Genomic DNA, 14,810 nt, shown 5'->3' on the forward strand with positions numbered 1-14,810 from the left:
CCTCTTCGGGATATGACGTACGCCGGAAATGAGACGGAACGTTGGTTCCTTCGAAAATCGCATCCATTCGTAAACTCCATCAGACCTTCATCCGTTATTCAATGCATCACTGTATACGAGCCACGGGGTAATGATTGATGGTCGAAATGTGACGTTCGATTTTCATCCCCTCTGAAACCCAAACCGAAAAATCGCGATAATCAATCCAAGAATACAAGCTATTTGTAATATTACGTACAAGATACGGGACTGAAGATATTAAATAGCACACTTTTTGTTGAAAATTGATAATCACGATCCAGCGATCAGCTACTTTCAAACCGTGAACTGAATCTATAATTTTTTCTAATAATTCTTACGCGATAGAGGATGACAAATAAAAATCAATAATGCTTCTGGCAGTTAATCCTGAGTTCATAATTGGATATGTGTATATAAAATGATTTCGCTGCCTAAGGTGATAAGTAATTAACCCAATGATTGATTTCGTAGAAATATTCTCGTTTCAACTCTAGAATTCACCCCCTAGTGAGTTACGAAAAATTTTTCGCCGGAGCAATCAGACCGCAACATCCCAACTCAATCAATTAATTACTCCGTTATCTCGATTGGTACGTTTCAGGATCAAATTAAACTTTCTGTTGGTGGGATGCTGTAGCTTCCCGCAAGTCAATGCTCATTCATCTTTCCACGCGCAGTGCCTTCAGGCCTAGGTATACTCGGGCGGGGCGGATCGGCGCATGCGCCTGAGAGCCGCAGTGCCGTATTTTGCGGAGTTTTTCGTGGGGCTTATTCCGAAATTTGGATCAGATTTCATGGTGCTAATTAATGGGTGAAGACAAACCGCTCAAATTACCAACGCTACGAACAGGAGGCAGAACAAAATCTTTCTCGATTTCAAAAATTACCGGGATCTCGCTAACCTACTGAGTTCAACTGAACGCATAGCTTCGTTTGTCGGAAATATGGGCAATTATAAATAATAATCGCGCGACATGATACGTCTAAATTTGAATAGCCAACTGTTGAATATACCGCGAAGATAATTCGAGCTTGAAAATTCGACTGTACGGTGATTAAGTTGTTGTTCGCAAAATTCTGGGGGATTATTCGATGCTTGCATGCAATTTTGATTTTCATGTATGTCCTTTATTGATCTATATAATCATCCGATTCAAACTACACCTTCTGATAAATTCCAATTTAACCAATACCACCCCTCGCCTCGAGTTCTGAGTTTGAATTTTCCGGCCCTGAGATCCTGAGGGTTGCCGGGGGTGAGTGGACGGATTCCACACCCACATCTCGTCTCTCTCACACAGTGTGCTTCTCCTCGGAGATGAGGAGTAGCCGAAATTTCGTGTGGCTGTGCGTCTTGGAGTCCGAGCTGCTTTGCAAATTTTCATGTAAATTATTCACTGGCCGTAGTTTAACTTGATTAAAATAAACCCCGGATTGTTTAAAACTCAATTACTGTCATTAATGTATATTCGATTAAAACGTCAGCTTATATTTGTCGCGACGATTCGCAAGCCGTTTGGAATACTGAAATAATGTTATTGTCTCATTTTATCGCAAAAATTTAGTGATAACACATAATAATTATTTACACGCATAGTACTTCTGGGATTTGATCGACACATAATATTTGCCTTTTACGTATCAAATCCTTCTCACGAGGGTTAAGGACGATTCTGTGCTCCGAAAAAATTGTTATTCAAAGTGCGGTTTTTCGTTTTTTGTTTTTGAATTATCGTACCTTGCTCGTGGACAAGCATAAGTCTGGAATGACTAGAATACAATATCGTCAGCATATAACAAATCCACACAAAAATATTGTAGCTCGTACGCATGATGAAAGATTCGTTAAAAAATTTTTGGAAGACAGATGTCTTGAGAATGACAAGATTAAGTGTATAAGTAACGCAAACTGCAAGAATAATAAATGTTTCAAGAACATATCCAGTCTAAAGGTAAACGCATGAGTTAATCGAGCAAAAAATACAGAAATATCACAAATTATTTATTAATCAAGAGCCTCTCACGTTTCAACAATGTTTGCTTCATGCATTATCATATCTAGTGGGCTTTTTTACATTTAGATAATTGACCGTATATTATTTTTTTTAGCCTGCAGCAAGCCGCATTTAAGCTGCGTTCCGAGGTGCAATATGGGAAATCGACGATACGTTAAGTAAAAACAGAAGAGAAGTATAGGAGTGTCTCATCTTAAGGAGTGAGACAGCAATTCGTAGTTGGTTTTCGCATAAGAAGGTTGAAGCACGCGAAGGTGCCGCTAATAAAACGATCGTAAAATTGTAGCTCATGACGGCAAGACATAACGATGGTGCCTCAACGATTGTCCTTGTATTTCTCCTATTGCTCAACGTCATGCTACAGATCGGTGAGGCAAACATTAATTTCGCATAAAGTCTATCACAGTGAACATAAAGTTTTCCATTAAACCTAACTTCTGTTCCTCCCTGATCTTCGCAGAGAGTTTAGCCGGCATCGAGACGGATAACGTAGCGAAAACTGGACAAGAATCTGCCGGGGAATCACCGGCAATTGTCGAAAACGATTTGGTAGCCCCCATGAGTTTTGGGACTGATAACTCTACAGTAATAGTCGCACAGACTGGGTCAACTGCCCTCATACCATGCATCGTAAAAAATATTGGTGACAGCATGCATGTAAGTTCATCTAATAACGCACTTAATTTAGAAATTATTTATCCTTACATTGAGCGGATTTGAACAAACAGAGGATCGCAGCGTCCATATTGGCATAAGTTCGATAGATCGTGGCAGAGTTTACATGATAACGCAATTGTACAGGTATCGTGGATACGAAGAAGAGGTGTTCAGCAACTGTTAACCGTCGGCTTAACGACGTATGCGAGTGATGAGCGTTTCCAGGCGATACATTTTCAACACAGCGAAGACTGGACGCTTCAAATAAAATACGTCCAACAACGTGACGCAGGAGTTTACGAATGTCAAGTGTCCACGCACCCTCCATCCAGCATATTCCTATTGCTACAGGTGGTCGGTGGGTTCAGATTCTGATGGCTGTTCTTCTTATTGTCTACGATAAAGAAATGATCGAAAATTGTGTAATAATATCATAAAATGAATTTTACAGATGCACACACGGAAATAGACGGACCGATGGAAAAATTCGTCAGACCCGACAGCACGCTGTTGCTGCACTGTGTTGTTAAAAAATCGACCGAAATACCGTCGTATTTGTTTTGGTACCATAATTCTCGTATGGTGAACTTCGATACCGATCAAGGATACAATGTTAGCAGGGATTCATCGGGGAGAGAAAGTTGGCTCGAAGTTTCCAGAGCGACGTCACGTCATTCTGGAAATTATACATGCGTTGCGAGTAACGCGAAGTCGACGCGTGTTCTAATACATATATTCAACGGGGATAATCCAGCAGCAATGCAGCATAGTGCAGCCGCATCTTCTGCCATAAGTTTACATCCTCTATATCTTGTTATTACGGTTGTCCTTAATAACTTTATCGCTGCGGTTTTATCGCGGCGCGTACATTCGTCCAATGAAAATATCAAAATTAAGTACTTTCGATGAGAACACGAATAAAGAATGAACTCCCAGCACGAGTCGTCGTTATAAATTCTGAATTATTTATGATAGTTGAAGTTCAGCTAAAGTGGATAATGTTATGAACTTGAGATATTCCAATTTGAAACCGACATAATATGTATGACGGTGTCGTGAAAGTTTTAAAAAACTATGACGATTAATCAAAACGAAATTACACCTCATTGTTTAACGAACAACTATATATTTCGGGAATTCCATGCGAACACGAACTACGTCTGACCGTCACCATTTCTGAGTTTGTTTATTTTTTGCAATTGTTTCAACTCTGAAACAGTAATCTGGATTTTCACAAATTTTTTTGTTCAACCGAAACCTTGTTTGAACGGCCTAAAAATTCCTGAGAAATTCTCGAAATTTCTGTTCCTTACTTCACAACATAAAGTTGACAAAAAAATGTCGGATGTACCGAAAAAAAAGGGACAAAAATCGCTCCGTAATAGAATCCGTCAAGAAATGTTCCGTGCGAACAATAGAAGTTTTGAGAATTTTTCGGGAATTTCCAGACCGTTCAAACAATGTTTCGGTTAACCAAAAAAATTCAGAGTGCTGCAAAAAAATCTAAAAAAATCGGTTTATCATGGGCCCAGTCTTTAAATGTTTGGAAAAGGAAATACAGTTTTTTAGAATTTTTCGAGAATTTTAAACAAGGTCCTTTTCAAAATCACTCCTAATATTTATTAATAAAGACCCAATTGAACAAAAAATCTGAAAAATTCAGAGTACTGTTCCAGAGTTGGAACAATGACAGAAAAATTATTGAACAAAATCAAAAATGGTATGAGTCAGACGTTGTTAGCGTCGCATGGAATTCCCCATATATTCTATGGGCGTGATATTTTGGAAATTTCAAAAAACAAAATGTATTATATGTTCACTAAATGAAAAACTACGATTCATCCGGGAGTTCGAAAAATATAATTTTTAATTGAAGCTGCTCACGTATACGTATATAAATAAGTGCTGTACATGGTATGAAAACTATTTTTTTTATTTCTAAAAAGCACATAGGTAATTCTGTCGATTTAAGCCAATAGGTTGGGTGAAAGTAATGTTTAATGGTCGTGTAACGCTTTTGGTTGTAACCGAGCAGAACTGTAAGAATATTTTCTTCGTTGAATGTCTACAAATATCCTACCAATTATTTGGCTTGTCCAATGGAATCAGCCAATTGTTGTAACGATATTTGCAAACATATGGGGTAACAGAAATGTGTTAACAAACTGCGGAGGTTGTCGAATGAGTAGAGTAAATTTGTCCAAGAAAAAAAAAATTACGTGTTAGTACCACTTAACAAACCATACTGTACGAGTACACCGATATTTAATTTAAATCGAGATATTTTTAAGATTCCGTCCTGCGCAGGGATTATTATTATTACTATTATCTTTGTTGGTATTTTACCTGAAAACAAACTACGGCCTGTAATTATTACCATCAATTATGTAGTTGTTCAATAATTGATGTTATTTTCAACTAAAAAGCACGTATATTCTTTAAAAAAAAGATGATTATAATACAAGTATGTTATGTCAAGTCATTGTTCAACTACATAGTTAATTACAAAAATGAGTACAATTTATTGTCCACTAGAGAAATTGATATTTACTGTTTAACTTTATACCGTGTGTCCCTGAGGAAAGTGCTCACCTTATGATCGTGCGTCAAGTCATTTGAATTTCATTGGCTGACAGTTAACGCCTGATTGTGCAGCCGACGTAATACCAATCGCAACTGTCAGAAAATGTCCCTAGGAGTCCGCCGTTACCCGTTAGTCGTAGGCTCCTAGGGATATTTTCTGAAGAACGCTATTGTCATTGCGGCGGCTGCTCAATCAGGCGTTAACTGTCGGCCAATAAAATTCGAACGACTTGACGCACGCGCATAAGATGTGTACTTTCCTCATAGACACACCGTATAAAATTTTTTTGACATAGATCGACACAAAGTATAACTTATTATTGTCCGATAGTATCAGATCAAACCAAAGCATCGCCTTGTGTTAGAGAGTTAAACATGATAGAAAAATCAGTTATTCTTAATTAATATAGGGGTACGAGTGGAACGTAATGTATTTCTCCGAGACGAACAGTCTATGAATGTTTCAAAATTTTCTTCCAACGTATGATGTATGCATGTACTTAGCGTAATATGCAATGGCAGATTGCATTTTTGCATAAATATCAATATATAGGTCAAGAAGTATGAGGTTGATATATATGTATAAGTTATGCTCGTACTACGCGTTGATTGGACATCTTACGTTCATTAATTTTCTTCAGCCGCGTTCCCTCGCAAACAGAAGGTTGTGAAATTTTAGGATTGTCGTTAACTCTTCACGCAATTATTTTTCCAGGTGAGACCAAAATGTATCGTATAGGTATGAATGTTACGAGAAGACCTTGAATTCCGTACATGACATATTATTCTTTTATTAGCTAATTTAAATGACTAATTGCTGTACAATTGTTCATAACATAATATACCTACACAAACTGTCATCTTGACTGAATAAAGAAATAAAATTGTTTTCCCGTTGCTCTGAATTAATATTGTACAATATATGTTTCACAGATTTGCGGACATTAAACTCTGCGGTTTGTTTGCCGTGGAAACAGAATGCACACATGCAACGGGTCAAGATTGTGTCATGTAATGCAAAAAAATGAGAGTAAGAATTGTACATATATTCAACGAGGATAATCCAGCGGTAATGCAGCACAGTGCGGCCGCACCTTCTGCCATAAGTTTATATCCGCTATATCTTGTTATTACGGCTGTCCTTAACCCTGCGCGGATCATATGGGTCCTTTTCGTCCTGCAGCTAATATCTCACGTATTTGGAGAGAAATAAATCTAAAAAAATTCTAGAATACCCTTCGTTGATCCACTTCAAGGTTTCACAGTTGTTATAGTCGGTGCATATGTTTTATTTTCAAATAAAAGGTTTTAAACAATGAAATTTTCGAAAAAAGTTGTTTCACGAAAAAAATCCCCAAGTTTTTCTGTTTAACAAAAACCAAAAAATCTTGCACGACTTCATAGGTGTAACTATATTCTTTCAAAAAAAAAATTTCTTGATTTTCCACATTTCAAAAATTATATTTATTCTGCCATCTGAAAGTAGGGTATTTTTCGGGTATAAAAATTACCGTAAAATAACGTGTTTTCCATCATAAAATAAAATGTCATTTTTTTATTGATAAATCTTGCATTTTTTGACCATGCAAGATTGTTTTTACCTCGAATCATATGGTTTGGGGGACGGCCACATGCTTCAGTTGCCGTCAATACATTATCTTCTGCCTCAACATTCCAATTATCACATGCCACAATTATGTCGAAATCACCATCATCGTCTCCATCTTCAACATCTGAATGATTGTCTTCCACAATTTCTTCGTGTCTTTCATTGTCGGAACATTCATCGTAGTCTCTGCAGCTAACACAGAATGGCACAGCTGATGGTGGACTCCTAGGGACATTTCCTAACAGTCGCTATTGGCATTGTGTCGACCAATAAAATTCGAACGACTTGACACAGATTCACTCAAGTTTTCAGTATAAATGATCACACCACTGTGGAAATATAATTTTAACAGAATCAAATACAAATTTTTGGATTTGGTCGAACATTAAAAAGAATCAGAGGTAAAAGTCTTTTTTCTTTACGATATGGGTTCGAAGAAAAAATACACACAGAAATTCACGGATAACAATGTGAAGCACGAATTCTTACAGGAGAAGGTGGAAATTAATCGTATGAATGAATATTTTCCGTTTTTTTTTTTTTTTAATAGGTCCAACAAGGGTTTATTCTACACTTATCATATTAAACGTTTCACCTCTGTCGCATCTTACATGCTCTCTGGCATGTTTATAATATGTATATTTTTTCTTTATTTATTACAATTTATATTTAAGATTTTTTTATTTAGCAGGAGTAAAAGATCCATTTCCTACTATATCTGTAACATGTGCCTTGCTCGATAACTTTCGCTTCGTACGTCATATAATATATATATATATATATTCATATTCATAGGTATTAGACTTATATTTTAATTATATATACATACAGGATTTTCAATTCGAATGATACGACGTCGTACTGAAAATGAGTTTCTGTATATGTATCTTCTTCAATCGAGTTGACAGTAGTATAAAGTCTGTGAATTTTGATGCAGACAAAAAAAAAACAGAAAATTTCATCTTCGTACATAATACTGAAACGCGCTGTATTAACTTTCCGATTAAACATCACAACCGGAGGGTCGTAATTCCGAGACGACCTTTTCAACTTCAAGGACCAAGTTTTTCTATATACGTACACTACGGCCTCCAACTTCTAGTAATAACCATATATCATTTCGGAACACCCTGTATATTAGGCTGGAACGACAGTTAAATTCCTTGTTTCATCCTTATTTCGCACAGTTCAAAAGGAAGAGTGATCGTGGGTCTAGAATATTTTCATTTTTGGTTTCTTTTTTTTCCAAACTTAACAATATCTTGAAGTTTCACAACTTCCGATGAAAAGTCATGTTTTCCGTTTTAGCTTTATTTAAATATATATATATAATATATGTTATTTATTTATATATTATATATATATATATGTATTATTTATTTTTCACTTTGTACAGCTTTTTGTGCGCTTAATTTCTTTTAATCTTTTAACATTCTACTCAGAAGACGATGAAAAAAAGTTTATCAATGAAATCGACAAATGATGTTCCTAAGAGAAAAAAAAAAAAAAAAACCACGAACAAATTGTTTAAATATTCATGAAAATTCTGTAATATCGTTATTAATTTCACGCGATTGTTATGTATAAGTTATGAAACAGTTAGACAGTCAACATTATCGGATTTCCGTAATCACTCCAATCATCAGGATCAGATACTTCTGTTTCGTTTCTCCTACACCGACGAGTACAATTTTTCACAGTACAACCGCATTTTGGAAATTATTGTTATCACTATTTTTGTATGAAAGAAAATGAAAAAATAAAGAGACAGTATTTTCTCCTAATAAATTTTCGTTCCAGCCTACCGTATGCAAGTACCACCATGTATATATGTACACAGTTGCGCTTTTATTACAAATACAAAAACAGTCTACTTAATAATAAATAATAGAGGCGTATATTACGAAACAAATTCATATATATATACATATATATGCATATATGTATATATATATGTGTATGTGTATGTATGTATATTGACTATTACATTATATCCGTTTTTTTTTAGAACTTAAATGCGTACACGCAATATATATGTATATATAGTCATGTAAATCAAGTATATGTATACATATATATATATACAGATACGTGTATGCACCTATAATTTTTTATATTACCGTTATTAATATTATCATTATTATTATCGATATTATTATTGTTTTTGTTGTTATACTTATTATCATTAGTTTATATTATCCATTATCATTTATATCACAACTATAATATGTATACTAATTCATGAATCAATTGCTTTATACATTGTAAGTATTAACTTCATTTTACACTAAGTAATAATAACAGATCTCGGAGGATAGGAAAAGGATGAGGAATGGTGTTGTGGGTATAAAGGAGAGAGAGGAAGGAAGGAAGAAAGGAAGGAAGGAAGGAAGGAAGGAAGAAAGGAAGTAGTATGGCGATGACGCGTGGTAACATACGAATGCTAAATCACGTAATTTAGTTTTAGTTAATAATCTATCATCTTTGGAGTGTCCGTCCGCGTTGCCAGAGTTCTCTCATAGCTGATACCACTTTTTGTCTTTATATTTAAGCATTATACCGTGCGCCGACTGGGAGAATGTCTCAGCCTCGGACATCATGCGTGCTGTTCTGTCCTCAAGTTGCGACAGCTTGTCACCTCGCTCGACGACCATCTGATGCGCGTGACTGACATCCCCCATCGCACTGTTTGCCTTCTCTCTAAGACCATTGTTGTTGGTACATGGTCCCGGGATATGCTTAGCCACCGTGCGAGAAGCTCTGCCACTCGATTCTCCGACTGAAAATTTTTAGCAGCATTGATTTCGTTCTTGGTTTGAAATAATCTTTGAGTTTATTCCCTTGTTACGTAATGTACCACTATTAAACGGCAAGTGATACGAACAATTGGGATAATTTTTCGTAAACAGTGTGTTTGGTGAAAAATGTAAGACGTAACTGACGAATATCGAATTTTTATTTACTTACAAAGTTCTTCTCTGTCCAGGCTTCTCGAACCACCGCCAAACAAGCCTCGTAAAAAGCTCTCTTTCGGTGGTTCCGGCATCTCTTGACATATGAATATCTCTCCCATCATTTCCGTCAAGTCAGCCCTATAAATATTTAAATTTTCTAAACGCTCGTTACATGCTATTCTGATTATTTTGTCAAAATAAGTGTTGTAGATATTAAACTGCACAACGAAAATTCACTCGTGTGTATTTCAAAAAAGGAGAAACTCACCAAAACTCGTTACAGACTGTAAACTTTTGTATCTCTGTGGGTGACGTGAGGTACAAACCGTGGCCTTTGTTGCTAAAGCAAAACGTTCTGGCGATTCTGTAAAACATAATGTTAAAAAAAAAAAAAGGAAGCAGAAGGTTTTTTAATTTTTCTATAAGCTGTTAATTTCTCTCTGCCAATCTTCACAAGAATACGGAATTAACGAATGTGAATTCATTACAGATTTAGTTTTATATACACATTGTTCAATAAATTTAATGTCACACACACACAGACACACAATTTTATACCGAGACGGATAAATTTTATTTCAACATTTACGAATGAAAATTTAAAAAAAATTGTACAAGTTTGCAGATATTTTATCTCTTTCGCAGTTATTGCAGTGATTAATAAACAGGTAGAGTGAGAGAGAGAGAGAGAGAGAGAGAAAGAGAGAGTGAAATAAGAAGAAAATTTACGTATAATTTGCGATGAGAAATATCATCATACGTGGCAACCTTCCTTTTTATACAATATAAATTTTGTATTGCATTGATTGTATGTACCAGATGATATCTGTGTGCTAAGATTAGTGAAAATTAACATTGAAGAGATATGGAATGTCGAAATTTTTTTTTTTTGACGATAATAATTCCGATCCAAGCTACTTGGTATAAGTGTATTGGTGCTGTGTATGTTGAGTATTTCAAGTCTGCGGATACCGGTTACAATCACTACTTGTAGGATGTTAGTAAATATTTTTAGACGAGGTATTATTGTCGTGTTACGGTATAAAACTTACAGATCGGTATCCTCATTGACAAATAGCTGTTGTCCCCATATCGACAACATGGGATCTTCAATGCCACGTTTTGTAGTCTGAAAACTGTTATATCAACTGTGAGACTAGACCGAACTAAAATAATAAAAGAATAATAACCAGCGATGTGTAAGTACATACCAACTATGAGAGCTATGACAATACAAAATAACTACACGTATAAACAGGAAAAGGTTCTACCGATACTGGATTATTTTATCCGACGTTTTTAGCCGGCAATAAAAATGAGAAATAATTTTGCCTCCAATCATGATGAGAAAAAATAAGGAAGGAAACGAAAGAAAATTAACAATAAAATCGTGCTTTATGATTTACAAATTTTACCAGTTCTTTTTTTAAATCTTTCATTTGTTTATTTTTGTTTTCTTTTTCGCTTTACCCTCGTAGATATACCTCTTCTTACCTGAGATCTACCAACGGCAGAAAGTCAACGTCTATTAGTAACCTTAGACTCGGCAGGCTATAAGTCGCAATGTGTCCGCTAGAAACGTAGCACACTAAACATACGCTATCTGAAACACAGAATAAAATGTTCAGGTGGTAAAATTTCTAGCTTTTTTAGCTCTATCGATTGTCAGAATAGTAATAAACGGACTGTTAATTTACCTTTTAAGGAAGTTATTTCAGCCTTTATTACAAAATCTGTGTCAGCGAGCTGCTGTTTGTACATACAGGTCTGTGACGGAAGAGCGACGACTCTGGCTTGCTTTTCTGATGTTAATACAACGAATTGTCTATCACCAAATCCCTCACCCGATACTTGAACATTTAAAGTTGGAGATATACCGGTACTTGTGGATTTTGTTGGAGTTTCTGCGGAATATTGATGAAATAAGCATTACCGTTCAACGCTGAACATTTTGGAACATTAAATGTTTATAATGACAATTAGACGATGAAATGTGTTGAGTAACCGACAAAATTCCAGGAGACTAAAAACTCACTGTTACGATCCTTGCTGTCCGAGTGTTCTTCTCTCCACGATTCGTAAGAGTAGGGAATCAGGGCGCCGTTGCAATCGAGAAATGATATGGTGAGCATGGAGCCTTTCAGTTTGAACATCGAACCACCTGCGCCAAGAACGACACATGATAAGTTTACGAAAACAGATAAGTTGAGGAAAATTACTTCAATTTCTAAAATATCCCCTAACTTACTGTAGGTGACAACGTGTATCGGCTGTGCGTGTCTCTGTTCGCCGCAGCTCGGGGCGCTGAACACAACTGTAAGTACGGAGCCCTGGGAAGTGCCAATCCACAAGGTAGGAAAGGCGTTGGCTTCTGTGAATAGCGATAAACAGCGATTGATTATTGGCTGACAGAGACGAATATGATGTCAAGGATACGCATATGACACTTTACCATTCTTCTTTGTGTAGGAATCTGCGAATACCAGGCAATTTATAGTTTCCGTTATATTTTCCAACGACGACATGCTCGAACTTCGTGATTGAGTGAAGGAACTGTCCAGTTTATCTGACCGGCCAGCATTTCCGAAAACAGAATTTCACTTTATTTCAATGTTATCAGTGTGCCAAGCAGGAGTGTCATATTCATGCAATTCTAATACGTGTGAAACTTATTCTTTTAAATCTCCACAACAGCAGATTGAATGAGTATAGATTATACATCATTCGATACTTTGTTACACATATCTCACAATATCTCTGTCAATGTATCTGTGAATTCTCTTGTCGCGTATGTTAATCCTAACAATTCGAACATCAATCGCAAGATAAATTAAATACAAACGCTTCGCACCCCTAATCTTTTCTTAAATAATTTTCTCCAGTAACTTTTGCAGTTAAAATTTTCAACAATTATGTTGACTTCGTTAATTCTACTGAGAAATCCCTCGGTTACTAGAAAAAAAATTCGATCCTAGCATTAATAGGGTAATCGTGGATTATCCGAAGCGACGGTTTCGCCATTGCCATGGTCTTGTGCCAATAACCATTCATCGATTGTCACCACACGATCAGCGAGATTTTCAATCGCGTTTCGGTTGAAGTTCTGGCACAAAATCGAACCTTTCTAAAAAAAAAAAAGGAAAAAAAAAACAACAATGCAATATATCAATACATCCTCACGAGTATCAAGCCTATGTCGAGGAGAGTGGTGGAGTCAATTTCGAGCATACACAGACGGCATTGTGATGTTTGAAGGACAAACATCTTCCTTCTGCCGAGTCATAATTATTTGATTATTTAAAAACATATTCGATACGCCATTATTTTTGACTCCACTAAGCCCAAAGTTAACAAATAAGAGTTAAGCCCGGACGATCCTCTCGTTACTATATATAATAGATTATAAGTTACTCACCCTTTGCTTATTAAGTTCGGAAGCTATTTTTAAAGTATTACTTTTTTTTTTTTTTTTTTTTTTTTTAACGTTTTAGTAAAATAACGTGTAAATATATATTATATCTTTGTACAAAATACTTTGTGCCACGCAAAATCACTCTCTAACGTTCAAATGCTGATACAGAAGAAAGGAAAATTTGACTACTGATAGAATATAGTACAACATATCGAGGTCGCGCCAACATCGACGAGCAATTACGGTGAATGCACTGCTGCTACTACATGTGATTTGTAGAAGGTGGTGGTAGTGGTTTTGATTCGGTCTTTCACTTTTTACTTTTTCTTTCCGTTACTCTTTTGTTCTTTCGGCATGTCAAGCAAAGTACGTGTGCAATTTGTGAATATAGTTCAGTGCCTACGAGAGGATATTTAGTCACGTACACATCTAAAAGATCAGTTCAATACAAATAGACAGGCACTAAAGAGATATAGTATATATATTATAGGTATATACCGGGTGTATAGATTCCGGAATACGCATTTCCTTAGCAAAAACTGATCGGAAGTGTTCTCACAAAAAAAAAAAAAAAAAAAAAAAAAAATATATATATATATAAATCTGGTGTGAAAAAACTTGTAGTTTTGAAATCAAAACTTAGCTTTTTCAGCCAGCTTCATTTTTCCAACTACTTTTTGAAAATAAAAAATACGTTTTTCTCTTTTCTTTTTCTTTAGATTCAGTTTTTGAGGCAATAATGTGCCCTAGGATTTGCACAGGCAAATTCGTATACACTCCGTATACGCAGACACGGTACAAGGTACATATACAAACGAGGGAAGTTTCTTTTCTTTTCTTTTCTTCTTTTTCTTGTCTTTTTGCAAAACGACACATATGTCACAATTTAGAAACAATAAATAGTTCTTCCTCCTTGTAATACCTTTCTTTCCCTCCGTTATAACACTCTCTAATATTCTAGTCGGCTGGGATTGACATTTTACGATCAAGGATCTAGTGATACACATGGATGGTCGTGTTGCGCAGAGGACATTTCTATGTGAAACATTGAATAGTCGAGGTTCAAGAAATTATATGTACATAAAGTAAAAAGAAGAAGAAATTAAAACTCAGAAAATGCCGTTCGGCTTTGGGAATACATCGGTTGACGTCAATATCGATCTAGGACGTGTAAAGTTTTTCATGAAAGGGAGAGCATCTATTATTGCAGTGTTCGTGCACAGATACCGTGTGAAGGAAGATGGGAGTATGATTCTTGCTGCTACGGTGTATGAAAGTACTGGTTATACATGGAAGGAAATAGCACGGGGAAAACAACAAAGGTGTAGAGGCATTGCCTCTAAGCTGCGTTATCGTAGGATTTACTGTGATAGCGACTTCTCGGGTATGATAAATTCACCTTTGGATAATGACAATTGTGACCTTTAAATGCCAGCGAGAATGAAAATGACAATGAAATTTGATTGAAGATTTACGTTTGCAATGAATAAAAACAAGGCAGACAATATTTTGATTACAAACTAGGCAGAATCAGTATAATCAAAGAGAATTGATACGAG

At 35.8% G+C, this 14,810-nt stretch overlaps 2 protein-coding genes across 6 annotated transcripts in view; one reads left to right on the top strand and one right to left on the bottom strand.

Annotated features, from left to right (window-relative positions):
* Positions 1-14,810, bottom strand: part of LOC124411771 (syntaxin-binding protein 5) — a 47,840-nt gene that overhangs the window by 2,257 nt on the left and 30,773 nt on the right. For 2 of the 5 annotated variants that reach the window (XM_046891171.1, XM_046891173.1), the window contains exons 14-22: positions 12,292-12,405; positions 12,088-12,210; positions 11,875-12,000; positions 11,537-11,743; positions 11,334-11,442; positions 10,892-10,975; positions 10,108-10,203; positions 9,853-9,977; positions 9,291-9,664 (exon numbers count right to left, since the gene is read on the bottom strand). In XM_046891171.1, the coding sequence (XP_046747127.1) occupies positions 9,402-9,664; positions 9,853-9,977; positions 10,108-10,203; positions 10,892-10,975; positions 11,334-11,442; positions 11,537-11,743; positions 11,875-12,000; positions 12,088-12,210; positions 12,292-12,405 (1,247 nt within the window). In that variant the 3' untranslated portion in view covers positions 9,291-9,401. Of the gene's footprint in view, positions 1-9,290; positions 9,665-9,852; positions 9,978-10,107; positions 10,204-10,891; positions 10,976-11,333; positions 11,443-11,536; positions 11,744-11,874; positions 12,001-12,087; positions 12,211-12,291; positions 12,415-14,810 lie in introns of those variants that run through there. The other 3 variants (XM_046891170.1, XM_046891172.1, XM_046891174.1) reach the window with 3 other exon arrangements.
* LOC124411779 (zwei Ig domain protein zig-8-like) lies at positions 1,763-3,876 on the top strand. The gene is made up of 6 exons (XM_046891198.1): positions 1,763-1,973; positions 2,131-2,236; positions 2,323-2,404; positions 2,497-2,693; positions 2,838-3,051; positions 3,145-3,876. Exons 3-6 carry the CDS (start codon positions 2,326-2,328, stop codon positions 3,600-3,602), a joined length of 948 nt encoding a protein of 315 aa, XP_046747154.1. The 5' UTR covers positions 1,763-1,973; positions 2,131-2,236; positions 2,323-2,325; the 3' UTR covers positions 3,603-3,876.

The sequence above is a fragment of the Diprion similis genome, chromosome 10 (assembly GCF_021155765.1).
Source record: "Diprion similis isolate iyDipSimi1 chromosome 10, iyDipSimi1.1, whole genome shotgun sequence".
Classification (NCBI taxonomy): Eukaryota; Metazoa; Arthropoda; class Insecta; order Hymenoptera; family Diprionidae; genus Diprion; species Diprion similis.